General features: G+C 49.3%; 2 protein-coding genes across 14 annotated transcripts in view; one reads left to right on the top strand and one right to left on the bottom strand.

Moving 5' to 3' along the window:
* IL34 (interleukin 34) overlaps positions 1-6,162 on the top strand; it is a 68,676-nt gene extending 62,514 nt beyond the window's left edge. For all 8 annotated transcript variants that reach the window (XM_069087640.1, XM_069087634.1, XM_069087635.1 and 5 more), the window contains exon 7: positions 617-6,162. In XM_069087640.1, the coding sequence (XP_068943741.1) occupies positions 617-837 (221 nt within the window). In that variant the 3' untranslated portion in view covers positions 838-6,162. The remainder of the gene's footprint in view (positions 1-616) is intronic.
* MTSS2 (MTSS I-BAR domain containing 2) overlaps positions 6,054-15,426 on the bottom strand; it is a 38,923-nt gene continuing 29,550 nt past the window's right edge. For 4 of the 6 annotated variants that reach the window (XM_069087628.1, XM_069087629.1, XM_069087633.1 and 1 more), the window contains exons 11-14: positions 15,268-15,342; positions 14,140-14,316; positions 12,881-13,046; positions 6,054-10,839 (exon numbers count right to left, since the gene is read on the bottom strand). In XM_069087628.1, coding sequence (XP_068943729.1) covers positions 10,064-10,839; positions 12,881-13,046; positions 14,140-14,316; positions 15,268-15,342 — 1,194 coding nt within the window. In that variant the 3' untranslated portion in view covers positions 6,054-10,063. The remainder of the gene's footprint in view (positions 10,840-12,880; positions 13,047-14,139; positions 14,317-15,267; positions 15,343-15,426) is intronic. The other 2 variants (XM_069087631.1, XM_069087632.1) reach the window with 1 other exon arrangement.

Here is a 15,426-nt window from a genome sequence, read left to right as displayed (position 1 = left end):
TGTTGGGGTTAGATTTGGGCTTTTTTTTGGCCTCAGAGGGCCAACTGAGGCACAATGGGTGAAAACCAGAAAGCGGACAGTCTAGGCTTGATGTCTGGAACTGGAGCTCTTCTAAGTGTAATGATCTGCCTCGAGGTGGTGGGTCTTCCTCATTGGAAGAAGCTGAATGACCGTAGTCATGCACCATGTGTTAAGCCTTTGCAGACCTACGCATCATCATCATTAATAAAGATTCCTTTTTAGGTATTGTTAGCTACTATTCCACCTTTTAAAGTTCTGTGATTCTCTCACGTGTGTCTTAAGAGGTGGTACTCACCTGGGGGAGATTCACACCATTTTGAACAGATTCCTTTAATTCTAGTGGCATCTTTTTACAGAATTGAGATGAGAAGGTGGCTTTCCTCAGAGGGTAGGTTTAGAGGTGGAGATCATCTGATGATACTCCCTGTCATTCTAGAGATGAAGAAACAGGCCCAAAGAGATCATAGGCTCCTAGACCTACAGCTGGATGTGATCCAGTCCCCTCATTGAGGCTAGGCGGCTTGACCAGGGCATACACGTGATGAGAGAAGTGGGATGTAGATGGCGGTTTCCTGATTTCTGTCTTCTCTCACAGGTAAAGAGAGTAACATCCGCAATTGGGAAGACTGCGTGGTCCCCCAAGCCCAGCCTCACAGCCGCCACCCCCTTCCGCAGTGTGCTGGCCCAGCCACTCTGCTCTACCATCCTTCACAAGCCCAAACATCCCTGGTTGGGGAGAGAGAGCTGAGGCCCCCCTGGGTGGAGGCTGCCCCTCCAGGGAAGACCAAGCTGGGGGAAGAGCGCTTTATACCCTGAGCAAGTCATTCTAGCCTTGACTCTGCCCTGGAGCCCAGTGGGACCGCTTGGGCCCAGCCTCTCAAGCGTCTCAGGCCTTCAATTCTCACCCCAGCATTTGGGAGGGAGGCCTTTGGAATCCCCCCCTCCCCTGCCCCCATTCCCACCTTGTGGAGAGGAGATCTTGGGCCAGAGACAAGCTTAGCTGTCTTCTCACTCACTCATCCCCAAGAGCCTAGTGTCTCTCTCTTTTTTCCCTTTTGCCTCAAAAGCCATTAGTGACTGGGGTTGGTGAGGGTAGGCCTCAGCCCCTTCCCATGGGCTCCAGTAGGCAGGGCAGAGGGCTCCACCTATGGAACAGGCCTGCCCCACTTGTCTGCTTTAGCCCTTGTCCTCATGGTTGGGAAATAGATCCCAGGCCCCTGCCAGTGCAGAATAAAGAGGTGAGGGGCTCCTCAGTATGAGAGAGCCTAGTCAGTCCTAGTGGAGTGGGGCAGAGTGTGCAGTCAGTGCTAAAACATCTGAGGGGTGGCTGATGGGGGAGCAGCCTGAGCTTCTGACCCCGAATTAGCTCCCAGTTGAGTCTGTGCCTTCAGTTTCAGTAAAAGTCAGATCCATCCCTGCCGTCTTCCTCCCTTTCAAGGGTAGAGGCCAGAAGCAGGAAGGGGAATGTTGTAAAAGCGCTTTGAGCTTCTCTGGGGCCCAGGAACATTGGGGAAATCTAGGGTTGTTGCTGAGACAGAAGCAAGACCCAACAGTCTGTTCTCCTGACCTGGTGGCCTGGGGTGCTATTCCAGGAGAGCTAGGAGGTGCCTGGGAAGGGGAAGAATTTGAGGGTGGTGAGCTTGCTGAAAGCCTCCTGACTGCTGGAGAACACCCCCTGTGCATTTGGGAGGATCTCCGCGTTCTATAGAGTGGAGGGAGTGCTAGTGTTCTGAGGTCAAAGAGAGATTCCCCTTAAAGACTTGCAGAGAAGCTCATTGGGCTAGTTTGCTGTGGGGCCCATTGAAAGACCTTTGGCTTGGGTTGGGGGTGGTGGTGGAGTTCTTCTGGGAAGGGAGAAAAACTGGGGGGCCTGGCTCTTTGAGAGCCGCCAGCCCCCAGGGACTGCTCCCAGGAGGCTCATCTCCTCTGCTTCCGGGGCTGCTGTTCCCCTTGGCCTTTGGGATCTGTTGGGGGCCTCTGGAGGGCTGCATTTTTGGGGGGGGGTGTGGGTGGGGATGAGGGATTAGAGCAAGGGGCTGCCCCCACTGAAGACAACAACCTGGGGACTGGAGAAGGAGGAATGGGGTACATTAAAATGCCATGTCTTGCCATGCTGATTCTTTTTCATTTCTTTATTTTTTTTCTATTAAATACTTGTTTTTCATTTTATTTGATTTGTGACTTTGTGTTCACCCAAATGAGTCAGCTGAGCAAGGGTGCAGGGCTCTCCCTCAGGGCCTCTTCTGGCTGTGTCCTATGGACTTTTGCCAGCCTCTGAGCCCCCAGGCAAGAGAGGAGGATTTTTCCTCTAGATCATTTTTATAGGGTCAGAGATTTGGAGCTGGAGGAATCATTCAATATAAACCCCTTTATTTTGCAAATGGGGAAACCCAGAAGGTGCAAAGTGTTTCCTCAAGGCCACACAGGTTGAATCTAGGTCCTCTGACTTCGGGGTTCTTTCCAGGGTACCATGTTTCCTCTACTTACCAAGGCTTGACCTCTAGCTCTCCCCAGTGTCTTTCATCTTCCCCTGCCCCAGCTTTCTTTTTTGATGTAAGTAGAACGAGAAGATGCTCACAACAGGTGCAGAATAACCCCCGGGGTGGGGGGAGCACGGGAACCTTCCTGGAGGCTAAATTTGGCCCACTATTAGGGGAGGGGAGCAGTTCTGTTGGGTCATATCTAGCTGCTTGGGCTTTTAAGTTTACTCTGCTGGTGTGGGGTTACACCCTTGGCTTCCCCTTGGAAGTCAAGCCATTTTTCCAGGTGTTTGCATTTGGAGTGGAAAGCCTGATCCATATGCTCTCAGAGGGGCAGGAGCCTCCCTGCCCTCCAAGGGCTCCAGAAAACCCCAGCGGTGGCAAGACAAGGCTGCCAAGCAAAGGAGAAAAGGAACAGTCGCGTACTAAGTGCCTGCTGTGTGCCCCCACGCTGTGCTAAGTGTGTGGCAAATATGGTCTCATTTAAGCCCTTCCCTCCTCAGACCCGCCCAAGCATCTCCCTCTCCCCATTCTCTCAGCTGAGAACCCTGCCTTCTATTCTATGGAAAAAATAGGAGGCTGTTTGCATCACTCATGTCGTCTGTCCACTCCTGTCTCACATGATGAAGTGGTCTTACTCCTGCTCAGGTCTCTACCTGTAAGTGAACTTGTTCCCTCCCATATCCTCTGACAGGCTGCCTCCTTGTCATCCACTCTCTCCCACTTATTTTCTTTTTTTTTTTTTAAAGCAATTGGGGTTAAGTAACTTGCTCAAGGTTACACGGCCAGTTATTATTTCTGGGTGTGGTGCTGAGTATCTGAGCCCGGATTTGATCCAGGTCATCCCGACACTGGAGCCGGTGCTCTTACTCGCTGAGCCACCTGGCCGCCCCTCTCCCACTTATTTTCAATCTCTCCCTCTCCACTGCCTACAGACATGCCATGTCTCCCCCATCTTGAAGAAGCCTCCCTTGGTCCTTATTTTCATCCCATATCTCTTCTGCTCTTTGTGGCTAAACTCCTCAAAAAGGCCATCTGCAAGAGGCACCTCCCCTTCCCCTCTTCTCCCTCTTAACCCCTTACAGTCCAACCTTATCATTCCCACAAAACTCTTCTCTCCAAAGTTACCAGTGATCTGCTAATTGCCAAATCCTGATTCTCCTTGGCCTCTCTCGGGCCTTTGGCGCTGGCAAGCACCCTCCTCCTTGGTGCTCTCTTCTGTCCTGGTTCTCCTGCCACCTCTCTGACCCTAGGGGTCTTCTGAGTCTCCTTTGCTGGAACTTTCTGCAGATCACCTCTTCTAACTGTAGGCATCCTGCAGGGCCCCTCCCAGGGCCCATTCTCTTCTCCCTCTATACTACTTTACATGGTGATCTCATCAGCTCCCGTGGATTTAATTAAATTCAATTAAATCCTGTGGATTTAAATCATTTATGCTCCAATCTTGCATCTCTAATGGCTTTTTGAACATCTCAAACTGGATGTCCAGTGGAAGTCTTAAGCTCAGCATGTCTGTGACAACTCATCTTTCCCCCGAACCCCTCTCCTCATTTCCCTAATATTGATGAGGGCAGTGCCATGCTTCCAGTGACTCAAGTGCCCACCCTAGGAGGCATCGTGGACTCCCCACCATCTCTCCCCAACCCCCATATCCAATCGATTGCCAAGGTCTGTCGATTTTACCTTCACATTATCTCTCAAATATGCCCATTTCTCTCCTCTGAGGCTGCCACCATCCTGGTCTGGGCCCTCATCACTTCATGCCTGGATTATTACAATAACTGAGTGAGTCTGTTACCTCACATCTCTTCCCCATTCTAATCTATCCTCCATTCAGACACCAAACTAATTTTTCTAAAACACAGGTCACTCCCTACTCAATAAACTCCAATGGCTCCCGGTCACATCTAAGAACAAAATCCTCTGGCATTCAAAGCCCTTCATGGTCTAGCCCCCTACTACCTTTCCAGTCTTCTCATTCGTTAATCCTTGACACACACCTGGCATTTTCTTTGGTTGTGCCCATGCCCGGAATGCTTTTCCTCCTTGTTTCCACCTGCTGTGCCTTCACTGGCTTCCTGTAAGTCCCAGCTAGACTCTCACCTTTTTTTTTTTGAGGGAGGAAGGCAGAGCAATTGGGGTTAAGTGACTTGCCCAAGGTCACACAGTAAGTGTCAAGTGTCTAAGGTCGGATTTGAACTCAGGTCCTTCTGACTGCAGGACCAGCACTCTATTCACTGCGCCACCTACCTGCCCCTAGACTCTCACCTTCTCCAGGAACCCCTCTTCATCCTAGTTCCTTCCCTCTGTTCCTGTCTATAGCTTGTCTGTACATATTTGTTTGCTTCTTGTCTCTTCTATTAGATTGTAAGCTCCTTGAGGGCAGGGACTGTCTTTTGCCTCTTTTTGTAGCCCAGTGCCTGGAACATATCAGGCACTTAATAAATGCTTATTGACTGACTGGCAAGCTGTGCGTCTTTGTGTCCCTGTTCTGGTCGGGTGTTTCCTTAGGAGAGCTGACATCTGCCTCTCTGCAGCCACTACTTAAATGTTCCTACTTCTGCCCTCTGGGCCAAGCAGAGGGAGCCTATTCCTTTTTCTACCTTTCCAAATACCTGAAGCTATCTCTCCTCCCTCCCCCAGGTCCCTCAATGCCAAGTTTTTTTGCTTTTGTTTTTTCTCCAGGCTAAATATTTCTAGTTCCTTCAACTGATCTTACATGGTGTGGACTGAAAGTCCCTTCAACATCCTGGTCATGCCCTTCTGGTAATACCAGGGCTCCACTCCTGGGCTCCTCCCTGCCCCATCTCCCAGAGTTTTGTCTTATCTAGCCTGGAACAAGGCCGCTAGGCTCCTTCCTCTCCAGGGCTCTGTACCAATATTCTCCTCCCGCCTCTCTAGGACCCACTTAAGTAGTTTCCTATTAGAACGTAATGTCCTCAAGGTCAGAAGCTGTCTCATCTCTTGTTTGAGTATGTGTGTGTATGTATATATGTATACACACATATCCCCAGTGTTCCAATGTTTAGCACAGTGTCTGGTAAGTAGTAAGTACTGAATAAATGCTGTATCTGTTCTATATGCCTTTGGATGTTGCAGAGAGAGCCATCAGCCCCAGGAACCCAGGAAATAAGGAAGATCCCCCCCAAACCTAGCTAGATCTTTTTCATAAAAGCAGCAGCAGGTAATGCTGGGAGGGAACTGGCACGTGTGGTAACGTCCTTAGCCAGATTCATGGCCTTTCGTGACCACCCCAATAGATAGATGGACATCCCAGCTCTGCTGTGAAGCCCTCTGAGATCTCCCACTCCTTTTCTGGACGGCTGATTGTTTGCTAGCTGGGTGCTTTAGACTCTTTTGGTCCCCACTGAGCCTACACTATGCCTTGCATGGGAGCAGAAAGCATGAAACCAAGAAGCCAGGACCAAGCAAGTGTCCATCTTCCTAGAGGAAGGCGCAGAAGGAAGTAAGGCAGAGGGAAGAAAGGGGGTGGGTAGGGGCAAGGGCAGCCGAGTCGCGGGAAGCCAGGCAGGAGTCTCGCAGAGGCATTCATTAATTACAGTACAGCTTTTATTAATACTGGAGTGTTCACAGTGCGCTTGTTACTTGTAGCAGTGACTATTCAACTCAAGGGTTGGATCATGGTGGGGCAGGAGGGAAAGAGGATAATTTATCCAAAGTCCAACAAACAAACCAATGAAAAGAAAGGAAACAATGGCTGGATAGAGGGGCTGGGGAGCAGGTGAGGAGAGGGGAGCCAAAGGGAAGACAGGAGGAAGGGCCAAAAAGGGAAAATAAATAAAAAAAAAAAGAAACAGGTTAACAACAGCACCAGAAAAGTTAGGTCAGTCGAAAGACACTTTTGAAAGGGATTTTTCTCTGTACAAAATGAAAAATAAAACCAAACCAATCCCCAAACTAAACAAAAAAAAAATCATCTACGTGGTGGTATTGTTGGCTCCGGTCAGAGAAGGCTGGCGGGCCAGGGCCTACGTGGTTATTACTAATTACTAATGACAGGACGGGGCTGGGTTAGGGCCCACAAACAAGGGCAGAATCAGAGCTCTATATACAACACCAGGGGTGCTTCCAGGGGAATGGGAATATGATGGGCTCAGCCTGGGGAGCAGTATTTGGGGGCTTCTTCAAAGGCCCTGTGACTTCCCTGATTCTCTCCTTCTCCTCTAGCTTGTCTTATCTCATCAGGAAAGCATGGCATGCAGAGGGATTTTAATGGAGGCCTTTTCTTTTCCTTCTGGAAGAAAGAGCATTTCTTATTCCTGACTGAAGGGGGCCAAAGAACAAGAGAAAGAGAAGGGCTACCTTCGGAGTTGAAATGAGGAAAGAGGTTTCATTCTTTCTAGTATCTTGTCAACCCTCCCAACAGAGCCCTCACCTGAAGCCTTACAGGAGGCTCCCATTGCCCCTAACCAAGGGACAAGAATGCCCCTGGACATTTTGGAGAAAAGCAATGGGGTGGCCATATGTGTGTCTTTTCTGTTTGCATGGAACACCCAAAAGAGGGAACCCAGGATAATAAAGTAATGCAAGGCCAAGGTCAGAGCTGCAATCCCCCCAGCAGAAAATTCTGCCCTATAGTTATGGAGTGAGCCACCCCTAACCCTATTGGTCAAGAAGGAGAATGGGTGAGAGAGTGGAAAACTTGACACCCACACATGCTCACTGGCAGTGGGTCAGAGTATCTTTCCTCCAGCATGTTTGGACACACAGTTTGGAGCTGGGGCCAGGGCCTTTGCACAGGCTACAGCAAGGATCCTCTGACTGACACCCCTGAAAAGCAGTCAAATGACTTTCCTGGCATCTAAGGGAGTAAGGGGGAAAAGGGAAGGCACAGAGGAAGAGGAACCTCTTACACTTCCCATTATTTTACATCAAAAAACTGCTCCTCTGCACCCTCCCTCCCCCAGCACACACACTTTCCCACCCCTTCCCACCCCAACCACACTCACTGACTGCAAACCCTCAGCACATCCCACACCCCACACCACCGCAAACCATCAGCTTACATGTGAAAATGCCAGGCCCGTCACGCCCGCTGCTTAACAAACTCCTGCCCAATGCTTTCTGAACTGGCTACTCTGCCCCAAGGAGCAACCTTTGCTCTGTCCCCTCTTCATCCTCAGTACGTGCTACTTAGTGTCACCACCACTCGACCTCCAGCCTCAAAGCTCTCTGATGAGCTAAGCCACTCGTGGGCCTGGTACAGGCTACCTCTCTGCCCTCATGCTTTCTAGCTCAGAAATGCTTCAGGTGGCTCATGAGACTGGGCTTGAAGGGCACCCCTGAAGCCTCAGAAAATGTGCCCCCAACATAGATAATGTCCTTTGAAGTGCCCAATGGAAAAGGGGAGCGGATTGTTTTTTCTGCCATGAATCCAAAGACCCCTTTATCTTGTGTCGTAAGAAAGATGTCTTTGGGTTCCTAAGGCAAAGGGCAGTGGAGGAGTGAGGTTCAGACGTATTCCTAACCAGTTGAGACACAAGGAAAAACCAGCTTTCCCAAGCCCACTGACCACCCTGTCTCTGGGAGCTGGTGGTGATGGTGATGCAGAAGCAGCCTGAGTCCTCTTTGTCCCCTTTGACACTTTCCTCTTGGGTACAGGACTCATTCCTCTTGCCTTAATCTTACATGCTTTTTACCCTGTTTAGACTATGGAGTGGTGGAACAAAGGGAGGGAGGAGAGGCAGAAACTTCTGGAGCCACTCTCTCCATGGCCTGAGCCCCTACCCCTGCCCTACAGTAGGGCACACATTTTGGCACTATATGGGGGCAGACAAGGCCACTCCTGCCCTACTACCCTGCACAGGCTTGGAAGGCTAGAGCCCACGGATGGGGTCTTCATGGATGGCATCTCCTCTGGCAACAGAGGGTCAAAGCCAATCTTCAATAATTACCCCCCCCCCTTTGTCTCCCGCCTGCCTCACTGCCCTAACCCTGCCATGGGCCACACAGGGATCTATAGCTTAGACCCCCAGGCCCTTCCGACCATTTGGGCCAAACTCCAGACACTGGAGAGAATATCAGCCACTCCATGGCTTTCTAACAACAAATACAACTTCCCTTTTCCTGCCAAAGGCCCATACGGCTACAATTCAGCTGCTTCTGTCACACGCGTGTGCACAGCACACACACACACACACACACACACATACATACACACACACCCCTCTTCAGAGATACAACTTTTATGCCAACATTCACTCACACAGTCAAACCTCCCATTCACACACACAATCTTCACCCAGGTATAATCGCCTTCATTTTATTATTATATTAACAAAATAGTCCCCACCCCCTCCCTACACACATACCCTCTGTACAGCTCTAGCCCCTGACCCCAAATCTTGGGTTGGGGTGACAGGATGGCTGAAACTGACCCAAAAGTGCCACCAGAGTTACTGTCACAAGGTGCTCAAACTAGACCTGGTTCCCTTAGAGACATTGCCAACTGCCTCCGTGGACTGAATTTCTCCATAGCACTCTGGACATTGCTTTCCTTTTCCCAGTGTTTTCCTCAACTCCTACAGGTCTCCCACCTTCCCCAACAGAAATAACTAACTGCCCATCGATATATCCAATGGGTAGGAAGATGTAGAGTAGAAAAGACCCTACCAGATCAAGGACTGCTTCTGGTTACTCACACCTCTGACATACCAGGTGCCAGGGGTTCCTGTTCCTGAGGCCATATTGCCTATCACTACAGAAGTCAAGGCAATAGTTGCCTCCTGGTGACTCCAAAGTGAGGCCCTGAAGTCTTGGTGGGCCACCTTATGGCTCCCTCAAGTGAAGCAGAAAGACCTCACTGGTGGTGCCCATGTCTCTCTGAAGCACTACTGGCCTCGTATTCTCCCTTTCCTGCCATCAATGGCTAATTCAGAGAGCAGAAACATTGAGAAGGAAGGAAAAAACAAAGGAGAAAGTCAAGAACAAGATAGGGAGGAACCAAGCAGCAGCTCAGACTAGGTACCAATGCCCCAGCTGGAGTACGAGATGATGAACAGAACGGAGTTTGAGAAAGACCATAAGTCATTTCCTTCTTTTGTAGAGTGTGTGTGTTTGTGTATGTTTGTTAGTGTTCGGGAACCGAGGAGCTACTGATCCCAGGCCTGGCTGGGTGTCTTCCCTGACTCACAGCTGGCCAGGGACACCTTTACCCACCACTCACTAGGGAGGGGCAAGATGTGCAGAAGGCAAGGGGTGGCAAGGAGATGAGGAGAAGAGAAGGGAACAGAGTGGGGGGAGACAAAGTATGAGACTCCAGAAGAGTTCAAGGCCTAATGGCTCCACCTTTCCAAGGTTTGTTAAAGAAGTTTTTTTCTTGTTTAAAATTTTAATCTAAATTCTGTGTCTCTATCCATAAAGTGGCTTTGCCTTGTATTTTTTTTAAACTTTTCTTTTTCTCTCCTTTATTGTTTTTCTTTTGTATTTAATGTGGCTCCCAATTGTTTTTCTCTCCTAATTCCTCTCTCACGTGGCCCGAGCTGCTGAGTCCAGACCCTGAAGGCTCCCTTACTTGGGAGGCCAGGGAGGGGGCAGCAACATCACAAGATGCGGGGGGCAGATCTGTCATTGGTGATGGTCCTTCGAAGCCGCACCCCACGCCGGATGGCCACCAGCATGTCTTCAGCTGGAGGGTCACTCGAAGCAGCGGGGGGCGGGACAGGCGTCTCTTCCCCTGAGGTGCTGGATAGAGTAGTGGGAAAGGGAAACTGCCCCTCTCCCAGAGCATGGGCACCTGCCACCAGCTCCCCAATCTTCTCTACCAGGCTATGGCGATTGGCTGCCAGCTGCTGCTCCTCCTCAGCCTCCTCAGCTGAGAGAGACTGTCCCGCTCCTGGGTAGCTGGCCACCTCCAGTGAGGTGCTGGCCCACGCAGTGTTGGGGAGACTCAGCCGTTTGGGGGAGGCCTTAGCAAAATCAGGTGCATGGGGTGAGGAAGCATCATCAGCATAGAAGACACACTCCTCGCTGCCCACCCGGGTGGGGCCTGTGTAACCAGGTGAATCGGGAACCGTGGGGGTCTTCACCGGGACAATAGGTGGGCGAATGGGGATGGGGCCAGCATTGGAAAGAGTGCGACGCACCGAAGGCTTGGTGGAGGGTGTGCGGCGGATGGTGGCTACACCTGGCGGGGCACCTGAAGGCAGGGCCATGCCTGTTGGCAGTCCAGCCGTGGAGGCCGGTCGCTTGGTCTGGATCATCCGGCGGTAATTCTGGGCAATGTTGCTGTTTCGGGGGATGGTGGAAGACTTGTCGAACTCACTCTGCCCCTCGACTTCCACGTCCCCGTTCACAGAGTAGGAGTCATAGTCTGAACCTGGGGCACCCATGAAAAACAGCGTCATGATTCATGAGCACACTACACCTGAAGGTGGTCACTGTCCTAGGTGCTGAAGATACACAGAGCCCCTCCTACAAGCTTCTTCATTCCTTCCACCCATCCCAGCACCTATTAGGATAGGTTTTACGTTTTTCAGCATTAGATGCCATGTTATGGGTAGGGCCTGCTGCTAGGAATTTTTCACCTCCTGTTCACCTTGGGGCTCTATAAACATATACCAGATAGAGCTCCACCCCCTTCTCATTACACTTCATAGCTCCTCACCCCCAACCAAAGCTGGACTCCAAGTTTTTCTTATGCAGAGAAAGGAGGGCCTTGTGAATCACTTCCTATCCATGCCATGATACTGACTCCTTCTCCCCATCTGATACTTGGGATTGTACTTTAGAAGGCAACATCTCCAAATATTTCATGTAATAGTTCTTAATCTGGGGTCCACGAATTTAAGAAAATTCTGATAACTGCCTTTCAAGATAATAATTTTCCTCTGTAATTCTATGTATTTTGCTTTATGCATTTAAAAACATTAGTTTGAAAAGGAGTCCATAGGCTTCATCAGACTGCCAAAAGGTCTATGGCACACACAAAAAGTTCAGAACCTCTGCCTTACATGATTATGGATTTAACACTGGAAGAGATTTTAGTGATTGTTACTTGTGTGGGCCTCTCATTTTACAGATGAAGAAACTGAAACCAAATGACTTGTCTCAAGTCACAGCAGAACCAAGATTTGAAGCCAGGGATATAGTGGAAAATATACTGGATTTGGAGTCAATGCCCTTGGCTACCATTTGCTTCCTCTGTCACCTCAGGGAAGTCACTCCCCTTAGAATGTTTGCTCCTTAGTCTCAGACCTCAAACTATATTATAAGGGAGAGCACTGTTGAAGAGTAAAAAGGATAATTTAGATTATTTTAAATTAAAATTTTCTTGTGTAAGTAAAACCTACATAGCCAAGAATAGAAGGACTCTAGAAAATTGGGGGAAAACTTTCATAGATTATCTCTCCGCTAAGATGTGATTGGGTCGGAATATTGCTATGGTGTAGGAAATGCTGAGCTGGTTGATTTAGAAAAACATGGAAAGACTTGGATTAAGAAAGGAAGAAGCTATTCCCCTTTAAAGAAATAGATGGTAGATGGAATAAGCACAGTGCAGTCTTCCATATATGTGTATGAGTGCATATGTCTATACATGTGCATGTTTCTAGATAACTATGTATATATGTATATAGAGCCACACTTAATTGTAGTCTTCTTTGGGGGGGAGGGGGTAAGATAAAGTAAAAAGTACCCAGCAGAAAACAAAAGAAAACCAAAAAGGAGGCAAAGAAAAGCTGGGCAGCTTTGAAAACAATATCTAGTATTTATTATTTAGGTTTCCTTGAAATGAAACTTATTATTTTATATTGAATCCTCTCTTATTGTCTGTTGTGTACATGGCAACGTTTTATTTTCTTTTTTCATTTTGTGTTTAAGTTTGAAATAAAAACATTTACCAAAAAAACCCTAAAAAAAAAAAAGAATGTCTGGTACTTGAAGGCAGGGACAAATTTTTTTCTTTATATCCCCAGTGCTTATTGTGGTGTCTGGCACACAGGAGGTGTTTAATAAATGTTTTTTTGACTAACTCAACTTCTATGGATCTCAGTTTCCTCATCTGTAAAATGAGGACATTGGATTACATAACCTGTAGCCCTTCTAAATCTATGATACTAGAATCTTCTGCCATCAAATCCAATGTTTCTTCCATTTCTTGAATCCAGCCTCAGGCATTTAGTAATTGTGTGACCCTGGGCAAGTTACTTAACCCCTCTCAGTCTCAATTTACCCATCTGTAAAATGGAAATTAATAATGGCACCTACTTCCCAGGGGTGTTGTGAGGATCGAATGTGACAATGTTATGAAGCTCTTAACTGACTTTAAGGAGCTAGGTAAGTGTTGCCTGTCATTAGCTACTACATGTTGTCCTCTGCTTGCTGCTCTAAGAGCCCCATCCATGGTCCCAGAGCAGTACCTTGAGAAGGGATGGTGTCCTCTGAGCAGGAGGGGGTGGTTGTTTGTGTGCTATAGCCGCTTGAATATTGCAGGGAATCCCGGCTACTCTTCTGGTGCTCAAGGCTCAGGCCCCTGGTCAGCACCATGGCCAGGTCACTGGCAGCAGGAGAAACCTCTTCACCGTGCTGAAAGAATGGCCAAGATGGAGTCACGGTGAGCCCGTGGAGACAAATCCAGAAACTAAAAAGTGGACCAACCTGCCCTCACCTGTAGGTGTTGCTTCCCTAACCTTGGTCGTGTCTATACCCCACCCCCACCCTGACCTCCTACACTCTGGTCACAGAGTCTGCATCTGCACTTGATGGCATGGTCCCTTCCTCTCTCCTCCCCCCAGTCTCAAACTAAAATATTTCTTCTTAGCTAGGTAGAGTTCTTGCTCTGTTCCTCTAAAGGGACCAGCAGACTTCAGGCATTTAAAACTTTGGGGGGTACCCATCAATTGGAGAATGGATGAACAAATTTGGCCAAATAACTATAATGGAATACTTTTATTCTATAAGAAATGATGTAAGGTATGGTTTTAGAGAAACTTGGGAAGACATGTATGAATTGATGCAGAGTCACGTGAGAAGAACCAGGAGAATAATTTATACTTTAGCATCAACACTATAAAATGCACAATTTCAAAAGCCCAACAAATTCTGATCAATGTAATGATCAACCATGATTCCAGGGGGCCAGTGAGGAAGCCTGCTACCCATCACCCATCTCCTGAAAGAAGGACTACCGTAAGGTGGAGATTGAGATGTACCTTTTTTTTGGACATGGCCAATGTGGGAATTAGTTTGTTTGACTTTGCTTATTAGTTTTGAGGGTCGGTTTTTTTGCGGGGGGGAAGGAAGGAGGAGGTAGAATGGAAGAAAAATGTTTGATGATTGAAAGAAAAGGAACTTTGATCCTGTGCCCTTTTTTCTTCCACCACCATGCTTCAGATTGTCCTCTTTTTAAACTCCCATCTCTGATGTGTTGCTCACACTGCTTGGTTATCCTTAGCCAGGTGTCTGAATGTTCTTACCGAGGGGCACCTCCCATGCCTCTGACACTAATGTACCAATCACTTAGCTCAGGGCAAAGGAAAGGAAAGCCAAGGAGAAGCTATGCTTGGGATACTCCTGGCTCCCAAGCCTTCCCAGTGCTGGGTCTCAGGGTACCTCCACAGTTTGGAGTAGGGTACATAGGTGGCTCTTGCCAATGTTGCCCCCTAAGGAGATGCTGTACCTTAGCTGCGATGGTTGCAGGGGACATCCTGGGTCGAGGTGTCTCTTCCCCACCAATGCTGGGATAGGCCCCGCTGCCTGGGCCCCCCTCTGCTTCCCTCAGATGCTCTACTCGGTCCTTCCTCCGCTGTAGAGTGGTTGCCATTGGCTGGTCATATGGGCCAGCCTTAGACCAATCCTGAAGGAGGGGAGAACAGTTATATATTGGGTGACAGGAGAGTGGGCAGGGTTATGCCAACAGGATCAAGGTCAGAGCAAGAAGATGACAGGGCATAGGAAAGCTGGCTGTTCCCCCACTTGCCCCAAGAAAGAACCTTTATCTGTGCCGGCCCAAACAACCTGCTTTCAAAGCACTGGCAATTCCTCCCCTCCAAAAATCCCTCCTCTGTTTTGGGGGGTGAGGAGGGGAAAGTTGTTTGTGAGAGTACACAGCTCACATCACCAGTCCTCCATCATCAAAAAGAACAGGGCAGTCGGCTGGTGGAAGTCCAACGAACCTATACATGGTCCACAGCCTGATCACCTGCCTCATCCCTCAAGCTGAATCTCGATGTCTAAAAGCTGGGGCATATGGAAGATGAGTCTGGTTCACCTGTCCTGCAGCTGATGGAGAGGACTGGAGTGGGGGCTACTGAGGGAGACCATTCCAGAGGAACAGTGGCCATGGGTTTCATTAGGAGATCAGCATCTCCCTGTCCATCCCCCTAGCTCATTCTCACATCCTGTTTCAGTTTTCCCAAGGCCTGGCAACAGGGGAGAACTTTCTACAACTGACTATGAAGCAGTGAAGTGAGCCACAGGCAGGAGAGGGTAGGGGTGAGGTGGGACAGGCAGTCCCCAAGCAGCCCAGGGCAGGGCCTGAGTACAGGTTAATGGCAGTAAGGAGAGAACAGCATGCAGGAACCACCTCCCGGCTGGTGCTGGCTGAGGAGCTCACCTCCCTGTCCCCTGTGTCCGCTGACCCCTGGGGAGGAGGGATGATCTAAGGGCAGGAGGGGCAGAAGACACAGCTTTCACCCAGTATCTGCTGCAGGAATGGCACTGTGAGGATAGGAGTGCCGATGCTCCAGACCTCTCCTCCCGTCCTTTCCCTTCCCACTCCCTGCCTGTTCTTGGAGGTAACACTGACCGAGGTGGGGGAGCTGCACTCGCTAACTGACTGGCAGGTTTCCGAAGCCTCAGAGGATGCCGAGCTGGAGGACTTCTGCGGTGCAGCCAGCGGGAGCAATCCGCCAGACACAGGCGGAGAGCGAGAGGAGCAGAGCAGAGCGGAGGAGAGAGGAGGAGA

Source organism: Petaurus breviceps, unplaced genomic scaffold (genome assembly GCF_028583685.1).
Source record: "Petaurus breviceps papuanus isolate PSGF00001 unplaced genomic scaffold, PetGlider_PUasm1.0 182, whole genome shotgun sequence".
NCBI classification, from domain to species: Eukaryota; Metazoa; Chordata; class Mammalia; order Diprotodontia; family Petauridae; genus Petaurus; species Petaurus breviceps.
Note: the sequence above shows the minus strand (reverse complement) of the source record. Positions and strands in the feature narration are given on the sequence as shown.